This window comes from Equus quagga, chromosome 17 (genome assembly GCF_021613505.1).
Source record: "Equus quagga isolate Etosha38 chromosome 17, UCLA_HA_Equagga_1.0, whole genome shotgun sequence".
Classification (NCBI taxonomy): Eukaryota; Metazoa; Chordata; class Mammalia; order Perissodactyla; family Equidae; genus Equus; species Equus quagga.
The window spans coordinates 28,394,629-28,415,386 of record NC_060283.1 but is presented as its reverse complement, the minus strand read 5'-3'; the positions used below and the strand labels follow the sequence as shown (position 1 = coordinate 28,415,386).

Sequence of the window (20,758 nt, the reverse complement as noted above, 5' to 3'; positions counted from 1 at the left end):
CAACAGACCCCTTGACACCACCGAGGGGAGGGCAGCAGACGTTTACTGAACTTCCCCGTAGTTATGGAACACCCTCTGTAAGCCATGCCCGCAGAGGTCCTGCTCAGGGGAGCCGGCTGGAGGAGCTCTGACTGTGCAGAGCCCCATGCGGGGCTCCCTGCTTCCAGTCACTCTTACGGAGGCCCAGAGGACAGGGACTGGACATCTTGGTCTGCGGTCCCAGCGAGAGGGAGGAGAGCAGACAGGGGACGAACTCACGACAAGGCTGAACACAACCTGAGGCGGGGAGCAGGGGCTCTCGACCTGGAAGAAGCGGGCTGGCTTCCAGGGTCCACGAACTTGTCACTGAAGGTAAAAAGCGGAACGCTCACTTCCCACAGGAAGGATGCACAGCTTCCAGCAGATTCCCAGTGCCTACAGCCCCGAAGGATTCAGAACCGCCATCTTGCAGAAGGCAGCTCAGCTTCTGTGAGAGCAGATAGAGAGGAGCACTTTCCTAGTGTCTCAGGAGTAAATTTTCTCATCTCTACTTCGGTTCCAGGGTTTTCCAAATGGAGCTAAAGTCACAGGCTCCGTGTCCCTTGCAGAGTCCTGTGTGTTAGAGAGAAAGCTAGAAATCTGGGCCAAAGTCCTAATGAGGCCACTTCCCAGCAGGTGACTTGACCTCAAAGAGCTGATTTCTTCAAGGACAAAGGGAGGATAACAGTCACTGTCGCACCAACCCTCTGATGGTGGACGAGCAGTAGATGCACAGAGCTCTCTGCATTGCTGCCATTGGCGCTCGGAGCTAACGTCACCGGGCCCTTCCTGTGTGCCCTCACAGTGCTAAGTGCTCTTAGAGACGCTATGTCCTTTCATCTTCACAAAAGCCCCACAGAGCAGATACTGTTACCACCCCATTTAATTAAAAAAACTGGGGGGAACCAAGGCCGAGAGGCCAAGCGCCTTCCCATGGAGCAGGGGCGCCCGCCCCCAGCCCTCTGCACACACCACCCGGGAAGCCGCCCAAACAGAGTGACCTGGACGGGGAGACCCCGACACACTGAGTCCCGACAACGCGCCAGGCACGTGACAGAGATGACCTCGTCGGGTTAAACCCTGAGGTGTGCTTCCATCACAGCTCTTGTAACAGGCACACCCCGACTGTCCACCTTGCTTTCTTTCGCTCTAGGTGACAGACACTCGGAAAGCAGTGAGAGTCGATGCCCGGTGTCAGGTCACACCTTGCTCACAGGCTTAGCTGCGAGTTAGGGAGCTGGGGTCACCTTTACGAACAAGCGGCAGCACCTCAGGCTGAGGACAGAAGCTACCAGAGCCCTGAGCAGAATCACGACCTTGTGGAACTGCTATTTATTTCCAATCCCTCCCACTTCCTCACCCCGGAGCGGCTGCCGTCAATCACGGAAGGGGCCGCTGGCTTCACGAGGGGCCTCAGCACCCACGTCAGACCCCGACGCTGGAAGGTGGTCCAGCGGGCCCAGGGAGCTCGGGAAGGCACCAGACTTCAGCAGGGGGCCACATTGTGATGGCCCTGCTCTGTGGGGTCTGCCTGGCTCCTCTGGCAGAGAGGCGGGAACTGCTGGTGTCACCCACCTGACTCCCGGCTGTGTCCCAGGCGTGGAAATGGCCCCATCAGAGCCACCGCTGGAAGGGAACTTATTAGACCAGCTCCACAGTTCGGGCCTGAACTTTCCATCAGCCACACAGAGGCGGCTGAAGAAGCAAATGTCCCCTCGGCTGCCCCGCGGGCAGAGTCGCACACAGGAGCCGGTCAGAGACGGAGGCTTCTGCTCAGCAGCCTCAGAAAGAGAAAGAGAAGCAGTGGGAGAATGGCATGGGCACGGCTGCTCCCTTCTGATCCAGCTGTGCCTTCCTGATGGCAGCCTGCCTCTGTCCCCACTGCCCTGCCTGCTCCCAGGGCAGCTGCGGCCCTGAGTGCTTCCTCGAGGCCGAGCAGGGGCCTGGGCTGGGCCAGCAGCTGGCTGTCATTTGTTGGCCACGGCAGAGAGCTGGTCTCGGATGCGGCCCAGCCCATCTAACATGGTGTCCAGCGTTTCCTTACTCAGCTCCATGGTGACTGCTGAGACAGAGGGCCCGTCTCCACACACACTGGGATCTTCCTGGATCTGAAAAGAAAAAGGGCCCCCAGTCAAAGCTGCCTCTTGTGCTCACCCCGTGCTGGGGACCCTCTACGGAGGGGCTCCCTGCCCAGAGCTGCCAAGCGGCCCAGCCCTGGACTTCCAGCAAACGGGGCGAGCAAGGGATGTATCTCATGGGCTCGGCCGTTTCTGGCTCATTGGGTGCTCAGGGCGGGGACCAGGGACGCCCACGCTCACTTGGCCCCAGGCCCCTCACTCTCAGCGGTCAGTGAGAAGACAGCACAGGGGTCCACACTGGCACTGTACACAGCGGGCTCGAGGGGTACATAAGAATCTACTGGGAGGCAGGAAAAATATTACAACTTCTAGTTATATTTATTTGTATCTTTAAAAAAAAGTAAGCTTTACTAAAATTGAAAACTTGCTTGTTAGAGGCGCCCTTACACTTTCATTTTCCTACAGGTGCTGCATTTCTGGGTGTCTGGTAAAGCAAACACAGCATTTACATGATCTGGTTTTAACTAAACAAGCCTTAAAAATGGAGATGTGGCTTAAAAAGGTTCCTGAGAAGAACTGTAAAGTGAAGACAACAGCAAGGAGGCACAAGCATGGGCACAAGAGAATGAAGAACTGACGCTTCCCCAGCTGCTGAGAGGAGCTGCTCATCAGCGCCTACAGACGGCAAGAGCCCGGCCCCACTGGGCGAGAAGCTGGCCGAGGCAGACACGCTCAGGAGGGCAGCCTGACACCTGAACGCACGCCATACTGTTAAAGCCAAACTTCCCTCTAAGTGTGGAAGGTACCTTTCAGGTATCACAAATTATTTTTAAAGTTTATGCTTTGTGTTTATCATTTAAAATTTATTTCAGCCCATGCTGAACCCTATCTACGTTAATACAGCAGTACACACACACTTTGTCAGTACTGCATTTAGGGGTGCTAAATGCTTCTCGTAGAGATCCCTGAACTTTGGAGACTGGGACTCTTGATGGCCTGCAGGGGTGCCGAGTCACTGCTGTCCCATCTTTTTTTGTGTGTGTGGAAGATTGGCCCTGAGCTAACATCTGTTGCCAATCTTCCTCTTTTTGCTTGAGGAAGATTGTCACTGAGCTAGCATCTGTGCCCATCTTCCTCTATTTTATGTGCGATGCTGCCACAGTGTGGCTTGATGAGCAGTGCTGGGTCCATGCCTGGCATCTGAACCTGTGAAGTCTGGGCTGCTGAAGGGGAGCGTGTGAACTTAACTACTACGCCACTGGGCTAGCCCCCGCTTCTTTCCTTCTAAGCAGCGTGACGAGGACGTACCTTCATCTGGAGCAGGCAGGTGGGCACGGCCATGCGGCTGATGCTGTCTGAAGCGGTTTTGACATCCATTCTCCAGTCCAGGTCGACCAGGCGTGGCAGAGAGACTGCGGAGGGGACAGTGGCGCTCAGAGCTTGCGCCCCTGCGTGTCTGAGCCTCTGCTCTCTGACAGGCAGCTCTTGGGGCTGTACGTGCATAATGCATCTGATCCACCCAGCCAGTCTCTGAGGGAGATGGCCAGACGGCACCCAGGACCCCACAGCGCGTCAGGGACCTCACTCAGCACCACGGGGTGCCGCCTGCACTAGCACTGAGCGATGGCTTCTGCCTGAACACCCAGCCCTCCAGATGTCAGGTGGGAATGAGAAATGACATAAGGAGGAGAAGAGGAGGTCGTGGCCCGAGTCTTAGGGAACGTGCAGCAGCGACGACAGTGGAAAGCTTTGGTTTGAGAGACATGCAGGCTTGAATCCGGGTTCCACTGCTCGTCTCACCTCCAAGCCTGTTTCTCATCTGTAAAAGGGGTCACCCTGGCCTCGCTCACGGGGTTGCTGGGAGGACTAAAGCAACTGATGCAGGGAGAGTTCACCAGCATTGTGGCTGGCTTCAGCACTGTCACTGACAGGGTTAGTGACCATTTATTAAACACCCACTTTTACTCAACCTTTCAAATTAATTTCAATTATGGTTAATTTTTTTCCTCATTGAAATATACTTATTTTAACTACTTCACTTTCTGCTTTGGACATTTCTGTTGTTTTTTTAAACAATAAGTTTATATTATATTAAGTTTACAATGAGAAAAAAATTAAAAAATAGAATTAAAAAGACAAACACAATGACACTGTTTGGTCTGAGATTAGAATCACTCACTTTGAGTTTCGGTTCAAAATTCGGGCCCTGGCAGATTGAGAGCTGGGCTGGGAGGGGCAGGGAGGGAGAGGCGGGGCTCCGGGTACTCACTCTGATTTGCTTGGGCCTCACTTCTCCAAGGAGATCTGCATCGGAGGGAAAGACGAGGAAAAAAGAATGGAAAGAGATGAGAAGGGAGTCTCCTGATAAGGAGGGAGGCCTCTGCCCTCTGTGATCTTCAAACATGTAATCACCTCCTGGCAGGAAAGGACCACAGCAACGCCCCCTCCAACAAGCCGCTGTTCGTTTGTTTACTGTACAAAGCTCAGTGATGCGACGGCTGTAAATGCCGTTGGTCAGTTTTCACGGCTTTGGGCAAAAAAGGAAAGCTTCACGCACTGTAATCTTATCTTGCTATCGTCCTCAGAGACAAAACAGAAAAGGTCAACCTGTTCTCTTTTTGCTGAGCATCCACCAGACAAAGTATTGCATCTTACACAAAAGACACCCAACAGGATCTAATGCCACAGCAAACAGCATCACAGTGCAAGGCCAAGCAGAGGCAGGGTAAAACGTGGTCACGGAGGAGAAAGTTTCTAAACAAACAAGACCCTTGGTAACTGGCATTATCGGTCATGACCATCAGAGAGGTCTTTCGAGCCTGCTGCTGACCAGCAGTTCATCAGTTCTGCTTAAACTGTACGTGTCTGAAAGGACTTGCCCAGTCAGAGAATACACAGATAATTCACAAAAGAAATCAACATGACCGGTACACATATGAATAAGATATTCGACGTGGCGAGTATCAAAGACACAAATTGAAATGAGGTATCATTTGCCATTTGGGAAGCTGGGAAACAATGTAAAAGAGTTCCCTCAGTGCTGGTGAAGGCGTGGGGAGAGCGGCACACGCCCGTCCTGCTGGGGAACAGCTGCTGCATCTTTCCTGTGGCCGACCTGTGCAGGTGAAGACAAAGCCTCCGCACGCGCCTGGCTTCGACCAGTCAGGCAGTGACGACGCTGACAAGCAGAGTTCCCACGGTACACTGCGCACCGAGGGGAACCTGCCAGTAGCCCAAGGAATGTCTGAATTCGACATGATTTCTCCATAAAATGGAATATATTTAGCCATTAAATATGATATTGAAGATAAATACTCATTGACCTAAAAAATCATTAACATTAATACTTTTAATTGAAAACAAGCAAGTTATAAAATGGCATGACCCTATTGTGTTAAAAACAATTTTCAAGAAGACACGGACCTCCCTCTATGTGTAAATAGAATAAAAGAGTCTTGGAGGCTTTCCACGCAGGAATGAACACCACTAGCCCTCCGCGTGGCAGGACGAGGGTTTGCTTATTTTCGCTTACCTGTGTTTTCCAACTTTTCAATAATGAACATATTATTTCTAGAACAGGAAAAAAAATATAAGCATCGCAAGGAACTCAAGAAATGAGCACTCACACGTGTTCCAGGATGATTTTCGTCAGCAGGTTTTTGAGGTTTTGGTGGAAATTCTCAGGAAAGAGAGCCAGAATCGCCTCGGCCGAGGACAGGTCGTGGAAGGCCGCCAGCCTGGTGAGGCGGTGCAGAGCCTGGAGCAGCTGCAGGACAGAGCCAGAGCGGAGCCCTGAGTGCTGGGGAGGGGCAGGGCGGGCGGCGGCAGGGCTCTATCCCCCGCTGCTGGAAAGAGGGCCTGCCACACACTGCCACTGTCCTTCAACAGAGGCCCATGAGTGCTGAGGCCTGCGTCGCAGACACCGACGCCCACGGGCCTCAGCCACAGGCCTCAGCTGCTCCGAGTCCACCTGCCGCTGTAGGAAACAGGTGCCGCCCCCCCGACACAGGAAGCTGTCACCCTGCCAGAAGCTCTCTTCCTAGGGGCCAAGGGTTAACAAATCCCCTTTTCTTGTGCAGAGACTCTGACCTTCAGTTAACTTGCTAGCCTGTTCCCCTGGTAGCCTGAGAGAAGTGGAGAGTCAGCTGTGTCACGAGGCAGCACTGCCGGGGTGGGGTCCCCTGCCTCGGACTGGGAGACAGCACAGAGCCCCGCGGGGCCCACAGCTTTCGTGGGCTTCCCTGAGTGCGGCTGCTCGCTCCTCCCCAGAACCTGGAGCTGCACTTACTGAGCTGTTACCAGAGGTAACAAGCGGCTCCCGTGGGTTTCGGCTTTGAATCCATGGTGGTAGGAGCGTCCTGTCCCTGCCCTAGGCTGTCACCTGGGAGGGCAAAGAGAACAAACAGCCCCAGGCTGGCTGTGTGGACCCCGTGTGGAAGAGGAGTGCCTGGCCCTGCCGTGCTAGAAGGCTGTGTTCCACCCTAGGTCCTTCTAAGGGAAGCTGTAGCCAAATGTGGCCTGTGGGCTCCTGTGACAACGATGCTTAGCAGAGCTAAGAAGACCCTGGAGTAACCGCCTCTGCTTTGGGGCTTTCTCTGATGCCATGGAGGCCGCTTGGCTGCAGACAGTACAACCCAGAGGTGAGGGGACGCTCACCCCGTACCCACGAGGGGTGCGGGTTAGTGGACAGATGCCCCAGCCTCCCCACCCTCCAGGGGACAATTCTCGGGCGTGCTCCTCATGGTTTCTTACAGGATCCGGAGGCTGAGCCCCTGCTGCCCGCAGCAGCAGCCACTCATTAACAGACCCTTTTGTTAGCTTGTCTGTCTCCCTGCTTGATTGTCTGCTCTCCCTCCTTTGGGCTTTCTAGAATCATCTCCCAAAAAACTACCTCCATGCAAGTCTTTGCTTCAGGGTCTACTTTTGAGGGATCCAAACTAAGTCCCCAAATCACTTCCACAGTCTTGCTCCTGCCTTTGACTCTTCCACAGATGACTTCAATGAAAAAGTTCGGATTTAAAAAGTAGTAACAACAACACAGGCCCACGTGGATGGATTCCTGTCTCAGAGGGGAGAGGAGAGACGAGGCTGTGAGAGACAGCCTGAGTCACCGTGCTTTTCCTCTTGGCCGCCAGCTGAGGTCAGCTTCGGTCCAGCAGCACGTGCTCCCTCATTGTGCTCAGGGCTCAGAGCTCCTGCCCAGGGGCCCCTGGAAAGTCTGCCTTAGCATCCAGCCGACAGTTATCAGCATTGGCAAGTTGCAAGTTGGGAAAGAAAATCACCAAAAGGTTGGCTTTTGTCCACACTGAAGGTAACAATCCTGAAAAGGAAATGGTCAGGAGCTCTGATTCTGGGATAGCTTCTGCCATCCATGCCTCTTTTATCAAAAGGAAGTGACAGTTCAAAGACAATAGCTTTTAAGTTCATTAACATTAAAAAAAATCTATTTTAAGTTTGCTATAATGTCAACTCACATTGCAGGGGACACATTTCCTCGGATGGGGCAATGCCTGGGAAGTCAGGAAAGAGACTGACGAGTTGAGAGACCAGGGGCCAAAGGTCATGTCTGACCACACTTACCTGCTCGGCCTCCTCCTGGGTCACAGACAAGCTGGAACACGTAATATCCAAGAGTTTTTTCGAGCCAAGGGCTGAACTGGAAAAGCTCTCTTGGCACAGCTGTCTGACAACATCTTTCGAAGAGGCCTATGATTTAATTCACAGAGGAAAACAAGGAACAAACTCAGACTCTGGAAATACATGTGTTAGAACATAACATTGTCTCAGGAACAGTGTGACACCTTTGAGATTCAAGATTAAAAGTGCAGAGGACACTCTATGTCTAATGTAGTGGATGTACTTTTCCCTATTCTTCCTGTTAAGCACAACTGAAATTCCTGGGCACTAGACAGAAAACAAACACAACAGGAGTCTGAAAGCAGAGAGGAGAAGACGGACCTGCCCTGGACCTCACAACCAAGGAACGAGATGGTGGAGAGTTCCCTGGGTTTTCTTTTTGTGCATCTATCCCAGACTTGGAGCTGAAGAAGAAGGCAACCCAGAATGCCAACGGGGGCAATAAAAAAAGCTCCAACACACACCACTCTCTCCAACCAGAGGACCAAGAAAGGCACAGCTTAGCAAGACAGAAAACTTTTAGACAATAACTGCTCGACTCCAGGAAAACACCACAGAAAGAACTGTGTTTCCCACTGTCACTTCACATCAGCAAAAGCTGAGTGGAGAGCCTAGACTTCTACCCTTGTGACGCTGTAACAAGGTGTCCCAACACTCCTGCTGGAGCTGTGTCAGAGAAGGCCACGCAGGGAGCTGGAGCTTCATCTCCACCAAGCAGTAGCAAGCCCCACCACCTCATGGCACTAGTGCAGACTAGATGGAGCCAGCACTTTCACCCCTGCCCAGTGGTGACAAGGAACCCCAAATTTTAGGTGTCAACAGGAGCCAAGTGGGGAACCAGGACTTTTACTTCCAACTGGCAGTAATGAGGCAGCAAGCCCCCTTCCCTACCTGAGCAGTATCAGAGGAAGCCAGCTAAAACAGAAGATTTAGGTAATATCCAGAGTCTGAGGACATAATATGGAAATGTCCAGGTTTCAACTAAAAATCACTCATCAGGGGCTGGCCCTGTGGCCGAGTGGTTAAATTCACGCGCTCCGCTTCAGTGGCCCAGGGTTTCGCAGGTTCAGATCCTGGGCACAGACATGGCACCACTTGTCAGGCCATGCTGAGGCGGTGTCCCACATGCCACAACTAGAAGGACCCACAACTAAAATATACAACTATGCACTGGGGGGATTTGGGGACAAAAAGCAGAAAGAGAAAAACAAAAAAGAAGATTGGCAACATTTGTTAGCTCAGGTGCCAATCTTTAAAAACAAAAAAAAAGTCACTCATCATACCAAGAGCCAGAAAGATCTCAAACTGAATGAAAAAAGACAATCAACAGATGTTAACATCAAGAGGAGAGATGTTAAAATTATCTGAAAGGGATTTTAAAGCAGCCATGATAAAACAATTCAACAAGTAATTACAAACATGCTTGAAACAAATAAAAAAAAATAGAAAGTCTCAGCAAAGAAACAGAAGATACAAAGAAGAACAAAATGGAAATTTAGAACTGAAAAATACAATAACCAAACTAAAAAGTTCAGCAGATGGGCTCAGCACCAGAATGGAAGTGACGGAGGAAAGAATCAGTGAACTGGAAGACAGAAGAATAGAAATGACCCAATCTGAACAACAGAGAAGACGGACTGAAAACAAAGAGCAGAGCCTCAGGGATCTGTGGGACTGTCACATATAACGTAACATCCAGCAATGACATCTAACGTTCACGTAATTGGAGTCCTAGAAGGAGAGGATAAGAGATGGCAAGACTGAAAAATACTCAGACATAATGGCTGAAAACTTTCCAATTTAGCTCGAGACGTTTGCATACATTCAAGAAACTAAGCAAATCCTAAACAGGATAAATCCAAAGACATTCACGCCAAAACACATCATAATTAAACTTCCAAAAACTAAAGGCAAAGAAAAATCTTGAAAGCAGTGAGAGACAAGTAATATCCTATGCACAAGGAAAAAACAATTAGAATGACAGCAGATTTCACATCAGGAACCACGGAGGAAAGAAGGAAGCGGCACATTTTTCAGATGCTGAAATAAAGAACTTGAACCTGGAATCTTACAGCCATTCCTTATCCACACCCTTCAAGAATAAAGAGAAAATCAAGACATTCTCAGATGAAGCAAAACTAAGAAAATTTGTCACAAATTTTACCCTAAAAGATTGGTTGAAAGAAGTTCTCTTAACACAAGGGAAACAATAAGAGAAACCTTGGAACATGAGGAAGAAAGACAGAACACGATAAGCAAAAAATACAGGTAAATACAGTAGGCTTTCCGTCTCCTCTTGAGTTTGTAAATTCTGTTTGAAAGTTGAAGCAAAAATTATACCAGTCTGTGATGTGGCTCTAATGTATACAGAGGAAATATTTAAGACAATTATATTGTAAATGAAGGAAGGGATATAAACAGAAGTAAGGTTTCTATATTTCACCCTAACAGGTAAAATGACGACACTGATAGACTGTGCTAAGTTATGTATATGTAATGTAATACCTAGAGCAACCACTAAAAAGGCCATAAAAAGAAATGCACTTTAAAACACTACAGATAAATCAAAATAGAATTCTAAAAAAATGTCCAAATAACCCACAGGAAGGCAGAGGAGAGTAAAAAGAAACAAAAAAATAACAGACAGAAAACAAAAAATAAAATGACAGACTTAAGCCCTAACATCAATAATTACAAAAGCTGTAAATGGTCTAAATATACCAATTAAAAGACAGAAACTGGCAGAGTGGATTAAAAAATACGACTCAATTAAATGCTGTCTACAAGAATTTCCCTTCAAATATAGTGATAGAGACAAGTTAAAAGTAAAAGAAAGGAAAAAGACATATCACACAAACATTAATTAAAGGAAAGCAAGAGGGGCTATGTTAATATCAGATAAAGGAGATGTCACAGCAAAGAAAATTACCAGAGACAGGTATGATAAAAGGCTCTATCTATCAAGAAGACAGCCTAAATGTGTATACACCCAGCAAGAGAATTGCAAACTTGTAAAGCAAAACCAGATAGAAATGAAAGCAGAAATAGAGAAATGCACAAATATAGTTGGAGACTTCAACACCCGTCTTTCAACAATTAATAGGACCACTAGACAGATATTCAACAAGGACACAGAAGAATTCAATGACACCATCAATCAGTCTAATTGACATTTATGGAACACTACCCAGTAGCAGCAGAATACACATTATTTTCAAGTGCTCACTGAACATATACCAAGATAGGTGATATTCTGGGCCATAAAACAAACCTTAACAAATTTAAACTTACTGAAATCATTCAATGTGTTCTCGGTGATCACGATGGAATCAAACTAGAAATCAGTAACAGAAAGATGACAAGAAAATGTCCAAACACTTGGAAACAAACAACATACTTCTAAATAATCCAAAGATCAAAGAGGAAGCCTCTTAAAAACCTACGTTGAATGAATGAAAATGAAAAGACAACATACCAAAATTCTGGGGACACAGCCAAGGTAGTGTTGAGAGGGAAATTTATAGCACTAAATGCATATATTAGAAAAGAAGAAAAGTCTCAAGTCAGTAATTTAAGCTCCTATCACAAGAACCTAGGGGAAAAAAGAGAATAATAAACCCAAAGCAAGAAGGAAGGAAAAAACAAAGAGCAGAAACCAATGAAATTAAAGGCAGAAAAATAGAGAAATCAGTGGAACAAAGAGTTTGTTTTTTGAAAATATCAATAAAATTGACAAACCTTTAGCAAGACTGACAGTTAAAAAGAGACGAGACACAAATTACCAATATCAGGAGTGAAATGGGGCATATCACTACAGATTGCTACACATCCTGTAGATTTCAAAAGGAAAATAAGAGAAAAACTACAACAACTCTATATCCACAAATTTGACAGCTTAAATGAAAGGGATCAATTCCTCAAAAAACATAAACTACCACAACTCCCCCAATATGAAATTAATAATTTGAATAGCTCTAAACTATTAAAGAAATTGAATTCATGATTTTAAAACTCCCCAAAAAGAAATCTCCAGGCCCAGATGGTTTCACGGATAAGTCTTACAAACATTTAAAGCAAGAATTAACCAATTCTACACAACCTCTTCTAGAAAACAGAAGAGGAGGGAACGCTTCCCAGTTCATGTCATAAAGCTAGGATTACCCTGACACCAAAATCAAAGACCGTACAAAAGGAAACACCCCGCAACTACAGACCAACATCCCTCATAAACACAGATGCAGAAACCCTTACAAACTATTAGCAAACAGAAGTCAGCAAGATATAAAAAGGATTACTCACTATCACTCCGTGGGGTTTATTCCAGGGATGCCAGACCGGTTCAATATTTGAAAAATCTATGTAATCCACCATATTAATAGGCTCAAGAAGAAAATCACATGATGTCAATCAATGCATAAAAAGCAGCAGACAAAATTCAACATCCATTCTTGATGAAAACTCTCATAAAAACAGGAATAGTGGGGAACTTCCTCAACTTGATAAAGAGCATCTACAAAAAACCTAGAGATAACATTATAATTAATGCTGGAAGACAAGTTGGGAACAAGACAAGGACGTCTGCTCTCACTACTCTTATTCAACACAGTGCTGAAAATCCTAGCCACTGAAATAAGGAAAGAAGAAGAAATAAAAGGTATACAGATCAGAAAGGAAGAAATGAAATTCTCCCTATTTGCAGATAATATGATTGTCTACGAAGAAAGTTCCAAGGAATGTACCAAAAAACTATTAGAATAAGTGAGTTCAGGAAGTTGGCAGAAACAAGCATACAAAAATCAGTTGTATTTCTATATACAACTAATGAACAAGTGGACACTGGAATTAAAAATACAATGCATCATTTGCAATTGCTCAAAAAAAGAGAAATACTTAGGTATAAATCTGACACAACACGTACAGGATTTGTACAGGCATATCGTGGAGACACCGTGGGTTTGGTTCCAGACCACATGAATTTTTTGTGTCCCAGGGCATATACAAGTTATGTTTATACTATATTGTAGTCTATTAAGTATGCAACAGCATCATGTCTAAAAAAAAAGTGCACACCTTAATTAAAAATATTTTATTGCTAAAAAATGCTAACCATCAACTACTGAGCCTTCAGTAAGTCCTAATCTTTTTGCTGATGTAAAAAACATAGTACCAGCAAAACTCAATAAAGCAAAGTGCAATAAAATGTGGTATTGCCTGTAGGCGGAAAATTATACAACACAGATGAAAGAAATCAAAGATCTAACTAAATGGGGAGACATATCATGATCATGGATGGGAAGATTCAACACACCAAAGATGTCAACTCTCCTCTAATTAATACACAAGTTTAACGCAATTTCTATCAAAATCACACCATGTTTTTTTAGATATAGCCAAGATCATTCTAAAATTTCTACAGGAAGGCAAAGGAATTAGAATAGCTAAAACAACTTTGATAAAGAATGAAGCAGGAGGAATGACGATATGATTTGAAGACTTACGACAGTAATCAAGACCGTATGGTCTTGTCAGAGGGATAGACAAAGAGATCAATGGGACAAATAGAGAACCTGAAACAGAGCCACACAAATATGCCCAACTGATTCTTGACAAAGTTGCAAAAGCAACTCAGCAGAGGAAAGACAGCCTTTCAACAAATGGTGCTGGAAAAACTGGACATTCATAGGCAAAACAAAGACAAAAAACTCTCAAGTTGCCTCACGCATCTCATATTAAATTAACTCAAGCTAGATCATGGACTTAAATGTAAAACATAATGTAAACGCAAAATGTAAAACTATAAAAATTTTAGAAAAAACAGGAGAAAATCTGGGGATCTATGGCATGGCAAAGAGTTAGACTTGACATCAAAAGCACATTCATAAAAGAAGAGGCGAAATCACAACGGATAACACAGAAATACAAAAGATTCTAAGAGCATACTATGAAAAGCTATATGCCAACAAATTGGACAATCTAGAAGAAATGGATAAATTCTTAGACTCTTACAACCTTCCAAAGCTGAAGCAAGAAGAAACAGAGAATCTGAATAGATCAATCACAAGTAAAGAGATTGAAACAGTAATCAAAAACCTCCCAAAAAATAAAAGTCCAGGAGCAGATGGCTTCTCTGGAGAATTCTACCAAACATTCAAAGATTTATTACCTATCCTTCTCAAATTATTCCAAAAAATTTGGGAAGATGGAACACTTCCTAACACATTCTAAGAGGCCAACATCACCCTGATCCCAAAGTCAGACAAGGACAACACAAAGAAGGAAAATTACAGGCCAATATCGCTGATGAACCCATGTGCATCAAAAATCCTCAACAAAATATTGGCAACCCGAACACAGCAATACATCAAAAAGATCATACACCATGATCAAGTGGGATTTATACCAGGGACACAGGGATGGTTCAAGATCCGCAAATCAATCAGTGTGATACACCACATCAACAAAATGAGGAATAAAAACCACATGATCATCTCAGTAGATGCAGAGAAAGGATTTAACAAGATCCAACATCAATTTATCATAAAAATTTTTAATAAAATGGGGATAGCAGGAAAGTACCCCAATATAATAAAGGCCATATATGACAAACCCACAGCCAACATCACACTCAACGGGGAAAAACTGAAAGCCATCCCTCTGAGAACAGGAACAAGACAAGGAAGCCCACTCTCACCACTCTTACTCAACATAGTACTGGAGGTTTTGGCCAGAGAAACTAGGCAAGAAAAAGAAATAAAAGGAATCCAAATAGGAAATGAAGAAGTGAAACTCTCACTGTTTGCAGATGACATGATTTTATACATAGAAAACTCTAAAGAATTCATCGGAAAACTATTAGAAATAATCAAGAACTACAGTAAAGTTGCAGGGTACAAAATCAACTTACAAAAATCAGTTGCATTTCTATACTCTAATAATGAACTAACAGAAAGAGAACTCAAGAATACAATCCCATTTACAATTGCAACAAAGAGAATAAAATATTTACGGATAAATTTAACCAAGGAGGTGAAAGACCTATATAATGAAATCTGTAAGACATTACTGAAAGAAATCGATGATGACACAAAGGAATGGAAAGATATTCCATGCACATGCATCGGAAGAATAAACACAGTTAAAGTGACCACACTACCCAAAGCAATCTACAGATTCAATGCAATCCCAATCAGAATCCCAAAGATATTCTTCACAGAAATAGCACAAAGAATCCTAAAATTCCTATGGGGCAATGAAAGACCCCAAATAGCTAAAGCAATCCTGAGAAAAAGAACAAAGCTGGAGGCATCACAATCCCTGACTTCAAAATATACTACAAAGTTATAGTGATCAAAACAGCATGGTACAGGTACAAAAACAGACACACAGATCAAGGGAACAGAACTGAAAGCCTAGAAATAAAACCACAAATCTACAGACAGCTGATCTTCAACAAAGGTGCTCAGAACATACAATGGAGAAAGGAAAGTCTCTTCGATAAATGGTGCTGGAAAAACTGGACAGCCACATGCAAAAGAATGAAAGTAGACCATTATCTTTCACCATACATAAAAGTTAACTCAAAATGGATTAAAGACTTGAAGGTAAGACCTGAAACCATAAAACTTGTAGGAGAAAATATAGGCAGTACACTCTTTGACATCAGTCTTAAAATGATCTTTTCGAATACCATGTCTACTTGGACAAGGGAAATGAAAGAAAAAATAAACAAATGGGATTTCATTAGACTAAAGAGCTTCTGCAAGGCAAAGGAAACCAGGGTCAAAACAAAAAGACAACCATCAAATGGGATAAAATATTTGCAAATCATATATCTGACAAGGGGTTGATCTCCATAATATATAAAGAACTCACACAACTGAACAACAAAAAAACAAAAAATCTGATCTAAAAATGGGCAGAGGATATGAACAGACATTTCTCCAAAGAAGATATACAGATGGCCAACAGGCACATGAAAAGATGTTCAGCATCACTAATCATCAGGGAAATTCAAATCAAAACTATACTAAGATATCACCTTACACCCATTAGAATGGCTATAATCACCAACACAAAAAATAACAAACGTTGGAGAGGATGTGGAGAAAAGGGAACCCTCACATACTGCTGGTGGGAATGCAAACTGGTGCAGCCACTGGGGAAAAGAGTACAGAGATTTTTCAAAAAATTAAAAATAGAAATAGCATACAATCCAGCTATCCCACGACTGGGTATTTATCCAAAGAACTTGAAATCAACAATTCAAAGAGACTTGTGCACCCCTATGTTCACTGCAGCATTACTCACAAAAGCCAAGACGTGGAAGCAACCCAAGTGCCCATCCACTGATGAATGGATAAAGAAGATGTGATATAAGTACACAATGGGATACTACTCAGCCATAGAGAAAGACAAAATCCTCCCATTTGCAACAACATGGATGGACCTGGAGGGTACTATGCTAAGCGAAATAAGCCGGACCGAGAAAGACAAACACCATATGATTTCATTCCCATCTGGAAGATAAACAGACAGACAAAGAGAACAGTTTAGTGGTTACCAGGGGGAAGGGGGTTGTGGGTGGGCACAAGGGGTCAAGGGGTGCACTTATATGGTGACTGACAAATAATAATGTGTACAACCAAAATTTCACAATGTCGTAAACTATTATGACCTCAACAACAACAAAAAAAGCACATTCATAAAAGGAAACAATTTTGATAAATTGTACCTGACCAAATTAAAACTTTTGCAGAGCAAAAGGGTTATGGGTTAAATTGAGTCTCCTTAAAATTCACATATTGAAGTCCTAAACCTCATCATCTTAAAATGTGACCTCATTTAGACACAGGGTTGTTGCAGATATAACTAGTTAAGATGAGGTCATAGGATGGACCCTGACCCAATATGACCAGTGTCCTTATTAAAAGGGAAAATTTAGACACAGAGACACAAACTGGAGAACGCCATGTGAGGATGAATGCAGAAATCTACAAGCCAAAGTACACCAAATATTGCCAGAAACCAAGAGAAGCTAGGAGAGGGGCATAGAACAAATGGTCCCTCACAGCCCTTGGAAGGAATCAACGTGGCTGACACCTGATCTCAGACTTCTGGCCTCCACAGGACTGTGAGACAATGAATTTCTGTTGTTTAAGGCCCTGAGTTTGTGGTACTTTGTTACAGCAGACACAGCAAATTAATACACCTCTATAAAGAGGATGAAAACACAGCTATAGCTTAGGAGAAAATATCTGCCAACCACATATCCAACAAAGGACTAGTATTTAGAATATATAAAGAATCTTAAAACGCAAAAGTAAAAAAGCAAACAATACAATTAGAACATAAGCAAATGATATAAAGAGATATTTCCCTGAAGAAGATGCACAGATGGTAAACAAGCACATGAAAAGATGGTCAATGTCATTAACTACTAGGGAAATTCAAACTAAAGCCACAATGAGATATAAATACACACCTATCAGAAAGGCTCAAATAAAACACAGTGATGACAACAAATGCTGGCGAGGATGGGGAGGAAGTGGATCACTCAGACACTGCTGGTGGGAATGCAAGGTGGTACAGCCACTCTGGAAAACAGTTTGGCAGTTTAAAAAAAATAACCCAAACATGCAACTAACAAATTATCTGACAACTGTACTTCTGGTTATTTACTTCAGAGAAATAAAGGCTTATATTCATACAAAAACCTGTATGCAAATGTTTGCAGCAGCTTTATTTGTAATAGCAAAAAACTGGAAACAATCTAGATGTCATACTATGGAATGACAATAAAAAAAAGGAACTATTGATACTCACAAAGGGAATGAATCTCCAGAGAACTGGGCTGGGCAAAAACAGCCAATCCCAAAAGGTTACATAATATATGATTCCATTTCTATAACATTCTTGAAATGACAAAATTATAGAAATGAAGAACAGATTACTGAATGCCAGAGGTTAAGGAGGAGACGGGGCAGAGGGGAAGTGGATGTGGTTATAAAAGGGCAACACGAAGCATCCTGTGATGATGCAAACGTCCTGTATCTTGACTGTATCAAGGTCAATACCCCGCTTGTGATATTATACTATACTTCCGCAAGATGTTACCACTGGGGGGAATTGGGTAAAAGGTAAATGGGATCTCTCTGTATTATTCTCTACAACGGCATGTAAATGTATAATTAACTCAAAATAAAAAGTTTACGTGTTTTTGTAAAAAAAGGAAGTACAGGGACATTAGGAATGAAAATGAGTGAACTACTGCTACATGATGGCAAGCGAAAAGAGCCAGACACAAATAAGCATATGTTGTATTCCATTTGTGTGAAGTTCAAACACAGGCAATATTAAATTGATGGTGTCAGAAGTAAGCATAGTGGTTACCATTGGAGAGGAGAGTGCAGAAGGAGCAACAGAGGCACTTCTGGGCTAGTGGGAATGTTTCATTTTCGGACCGTGGCGGTGGTTACACGGGTATGTAATAAACCATTAAGGTGTGCATTTATGATCTGTGCACTTTTCTGTGCATGTTACACATTAATAACAATTTTAAAAGTTTATTAAATAAAAAAGTCTATACGACGAATAGGCCTGGGGGTGGTGGACAGAGCAGCCACAAGCAGAGTGAACAGGCACTGGGCTGGGAGGCGAGAGCCCTAGGTTTCCAGTCCCAGCTTTATTACTTCATTCACTAGCTCATGTAGCAGCTATTTACTGAGCACATGCTGTCTGCCAGGCGTTGGGGAAACACTTGTTGGGGATCCATCCGTGAATAACATACAGCAGAGGCCTTTAGGGATGGAGAAAATGAGTGAACACTGGAGGCTGGAGGTTAAAACAAAACAGGGACCATTGCAGGGACCAATGATGACGTTGTGCCATGAACTGCTGAGTGTCATTAACTCAATTCTCTTCATCTGCAGGTGAAAAAAAAAAAAAGGGCAAGGCCCCTCATGGATCTTCTATTCTTGTGACAAGTTCCACAGAGGAAGACAAAGCCGCCCCTTCTTCTATACGGGAAGTCGGAAGTTAAGCAAACAGAGCCAACCCATCATTTCATCTGATCCTTACAAAGCCCGATGAAGTAGGCCCGTTTCAATCTCGCAGTCTTTTAAGTGATTATCAGGAGGTTTTGAGCCTTGCACAGGGTAAAGCAAGTACGGAAATCCCGGGACTCTAGAGAACACAGAAGGCGCGCTCACTTGGGGCGGGAGGGACGCAGAGGAGAGCCTTTCCCAACCACGGAGCGCGCGGGGGCGGCGCGGACCTAGCAACGCCCGCCCCAGGCAGCTCTCGCCACAGCCAGGCCGAGAGGAGTAGTAGGGATGTTCGGACAGCGCCTTCATGCCCGTGATCTTCTTCGTCCCCCCACCACGCCGTCCGGCAGGGCGGTATTCTGTTCCTGCCTTCAAAAGGCTCCGAAAGGCCAACCACTTGCCCGGGGTCACACAGGCAGTGGGGGAGACGTGGGTCCTCCTAATTCCAATTCCTGCTCTGACCAAAGCCCCGGGGACAAAGGCCTGCCTCACGCTGTCCCCACCTCTCCAATTTACCTTCAGCAGGCTCTGGAGCGCTACAAAGTTCTCCGCCGTCAGCGCGGCCATCTTCCTCGCGTCACGTGACTGCAGCCTCGGCGGCGCGCTGTCACGTGGCTCCGGCGTCTGCCGCGGGGATTGCCGGGAGCTGTAGTCTCTCAGGATGGCGGGCACTGCCAGGGTTGTGTCGCTGCGGGGAGCGGAGGACTGAGTGGAGCGAGAGGGTTGGATGGCTCAACCTCGGGACGCGAGGCCCGTGGGACTGCGAGGCCACGGGCGCGGGATGGTTTTCAGGGGAGGACATTTGATTGGCTTGTCTATTTACTAGGTCAAGGGAAGCTCTGATTTTCCCTTGACCCACGTTGTGCGGGGGGTGGCTGGCTGATTTGGAGGTGCACCTGCAAGCTTGGCAGGCGCCCTGGAAACGTAGCTGTTCTAGAGTGATCAGCGAACCCGGCCGCTTGGAATTAAAATGTGGCCGTGCTTATTGGAATTCTTGGAATTTACTCCTCCCCACATCTCGAAGACTATAAAACTGCTTTCATGTGTATAGTTTCCCTTCTGTCTATGGGGTAGGCAGAAGCTGGCATTATTTGCCTTATCCAGATGCGGAAACTGAATCACTTAGGGTTTTTAGTGACTTTGTCGTCGTAGTAGGGGAGATCTGTTTTGAAGAGCAAGTGCGGAGGTTTGGGAGCGGGAGTAGGGAGGGGAGAGGGGGGTACGGAGGGAATAGAATGAAAGATATTACCTACTAAGGTTCCTGTTACACCTGTGGTGGGGGTGGTTCATGAAAGTGATTAAATTCATTTATTCAACAAGATAATTATAATGAATGTGAGGAGGGGTTTTGAGTGGCAGTAAAGGACTCTGATTTGCCCAGTGCTCCTATCTCTAAACAGACTGAAATTGTAAAGTCATGGAACTTAGTTTTTAAGGAACCAGCTGCCTCTTCTGCACCCGGACACCCCAGCCTCTGACTTTTCCCTTATCCACCCTTAGTATCTGGTTGGCTCTTTCTTTTTCCACCTCCACTTCCTTAGCAAAATTTGGCTCAAAACGGGTCTGATAAATTCAAGCTAAAGAAAGAATGTCTAATTGTGAAATTCCGGAAATTGCTAAGCTGCTAAGGTCGTTTGTTCCTCTGCCTCTTGCTCCTCCTCCACCTCCTTCTCTCCATCTTTTTAGGAGGTGTTGTCCAAGCCCAGGAAAATAAACCCAGGTTGTCTAAGGATGAGCCCATACCTGGACTAGATTTTAGAACCATATGGTCGTGGAGTCCTGATTCCACCTCTCTTTCTTGGCCTCTCCCTCTTCTCTTCCCCAGGACCCACTGGCTTGCTTCTTGTTTTCTGGCATAATTCGCTGTAAGCTCTAGGTTTACTCTTGCCTGTATCCATAGGGCCAGCCCAGTGCCCTGAGTGAATTGAGTGTTTCTTAAATAAACAGCAATCCCCCCAAAGTGGTTAGACTAAAATTGCCTTC

General features: G+C 45.0%; 1 protein-coding gene across 4 annotated transcripts; it reads right to left on the bottom strand.

Annotated features, from left to right (window-relative positions):
* Window positions 1-22: 22 nt before the first annotated feature.
* COMMD9 (COMM domain containing 9) lies at window positions 23-19,361 on the bottom strand. 4 transcript variants are annotated; one of them, XR_006885811.1, is made up of 8 exons: window positions 19,292-19,352; window positions 12,033-12,254; window positions 7,677-7,802; window positions 5,723-5,862; window positions 4,366-4,400; window positions 3,405-3,508; window positions 1,594-2,126; window positions 23-591 (listed from the first exon to the last, which is right to left on the bottom strand). XR_006885811.1 is itself a non-coding variant. In XM_046643966.1 (7 exons), exons 2-7 carry the CDS (start codon window positions 12,102-12,104, stop codon window positions 1,986-1,988), a joined length of 618 nt encoding a protein of 205 aa, XP_046499922.1. In that variant the 5' UTR covers window positions 12,105-12,254; window positions 19,292-19,352; the 3' UTR covers window positions 23-1,985. The 4 variants fall into 4 exon arrangements, 2 of the variants coding, with proteins under 2 accessions (XP_046499922.1, XP_046499923.1); XR_006885812.1 differs by having other exon boundaries at window positions 23-466; XM_046643966.1 differs by having other exon boundaries at window positions 23-2,126.
* Between the last annotated feature and the right edge of the window lie 1,397 nt (window positions 19,362-20,758).

Excerpts from the sequence above, each read along its gene's own strand:
- COMMD9 (XM_046643966.1), bottom strand. The coding sequence starts at position 12,104 with ATGGTGGATTACATAGATTTTTCAAATATTGAACCGGTCTGGCATCCC. Across the intron at positions 5,863-7,676 it reads CCCAGGAGGAGGCCGAGCAG|CTGCTCCAGGCTCTGCACCG; the intron begins GTAAGTGTGGTC and ends TCTGTCCTGCAG. Across the intron at positions 2,127-3,404 it reads CCTGCCTGCTCCAGATGAAG|ATCCAGGAAGATCCCAGTGT; the intron begins GTACGTCCTCGT and ends TTTTCTTTTCAG.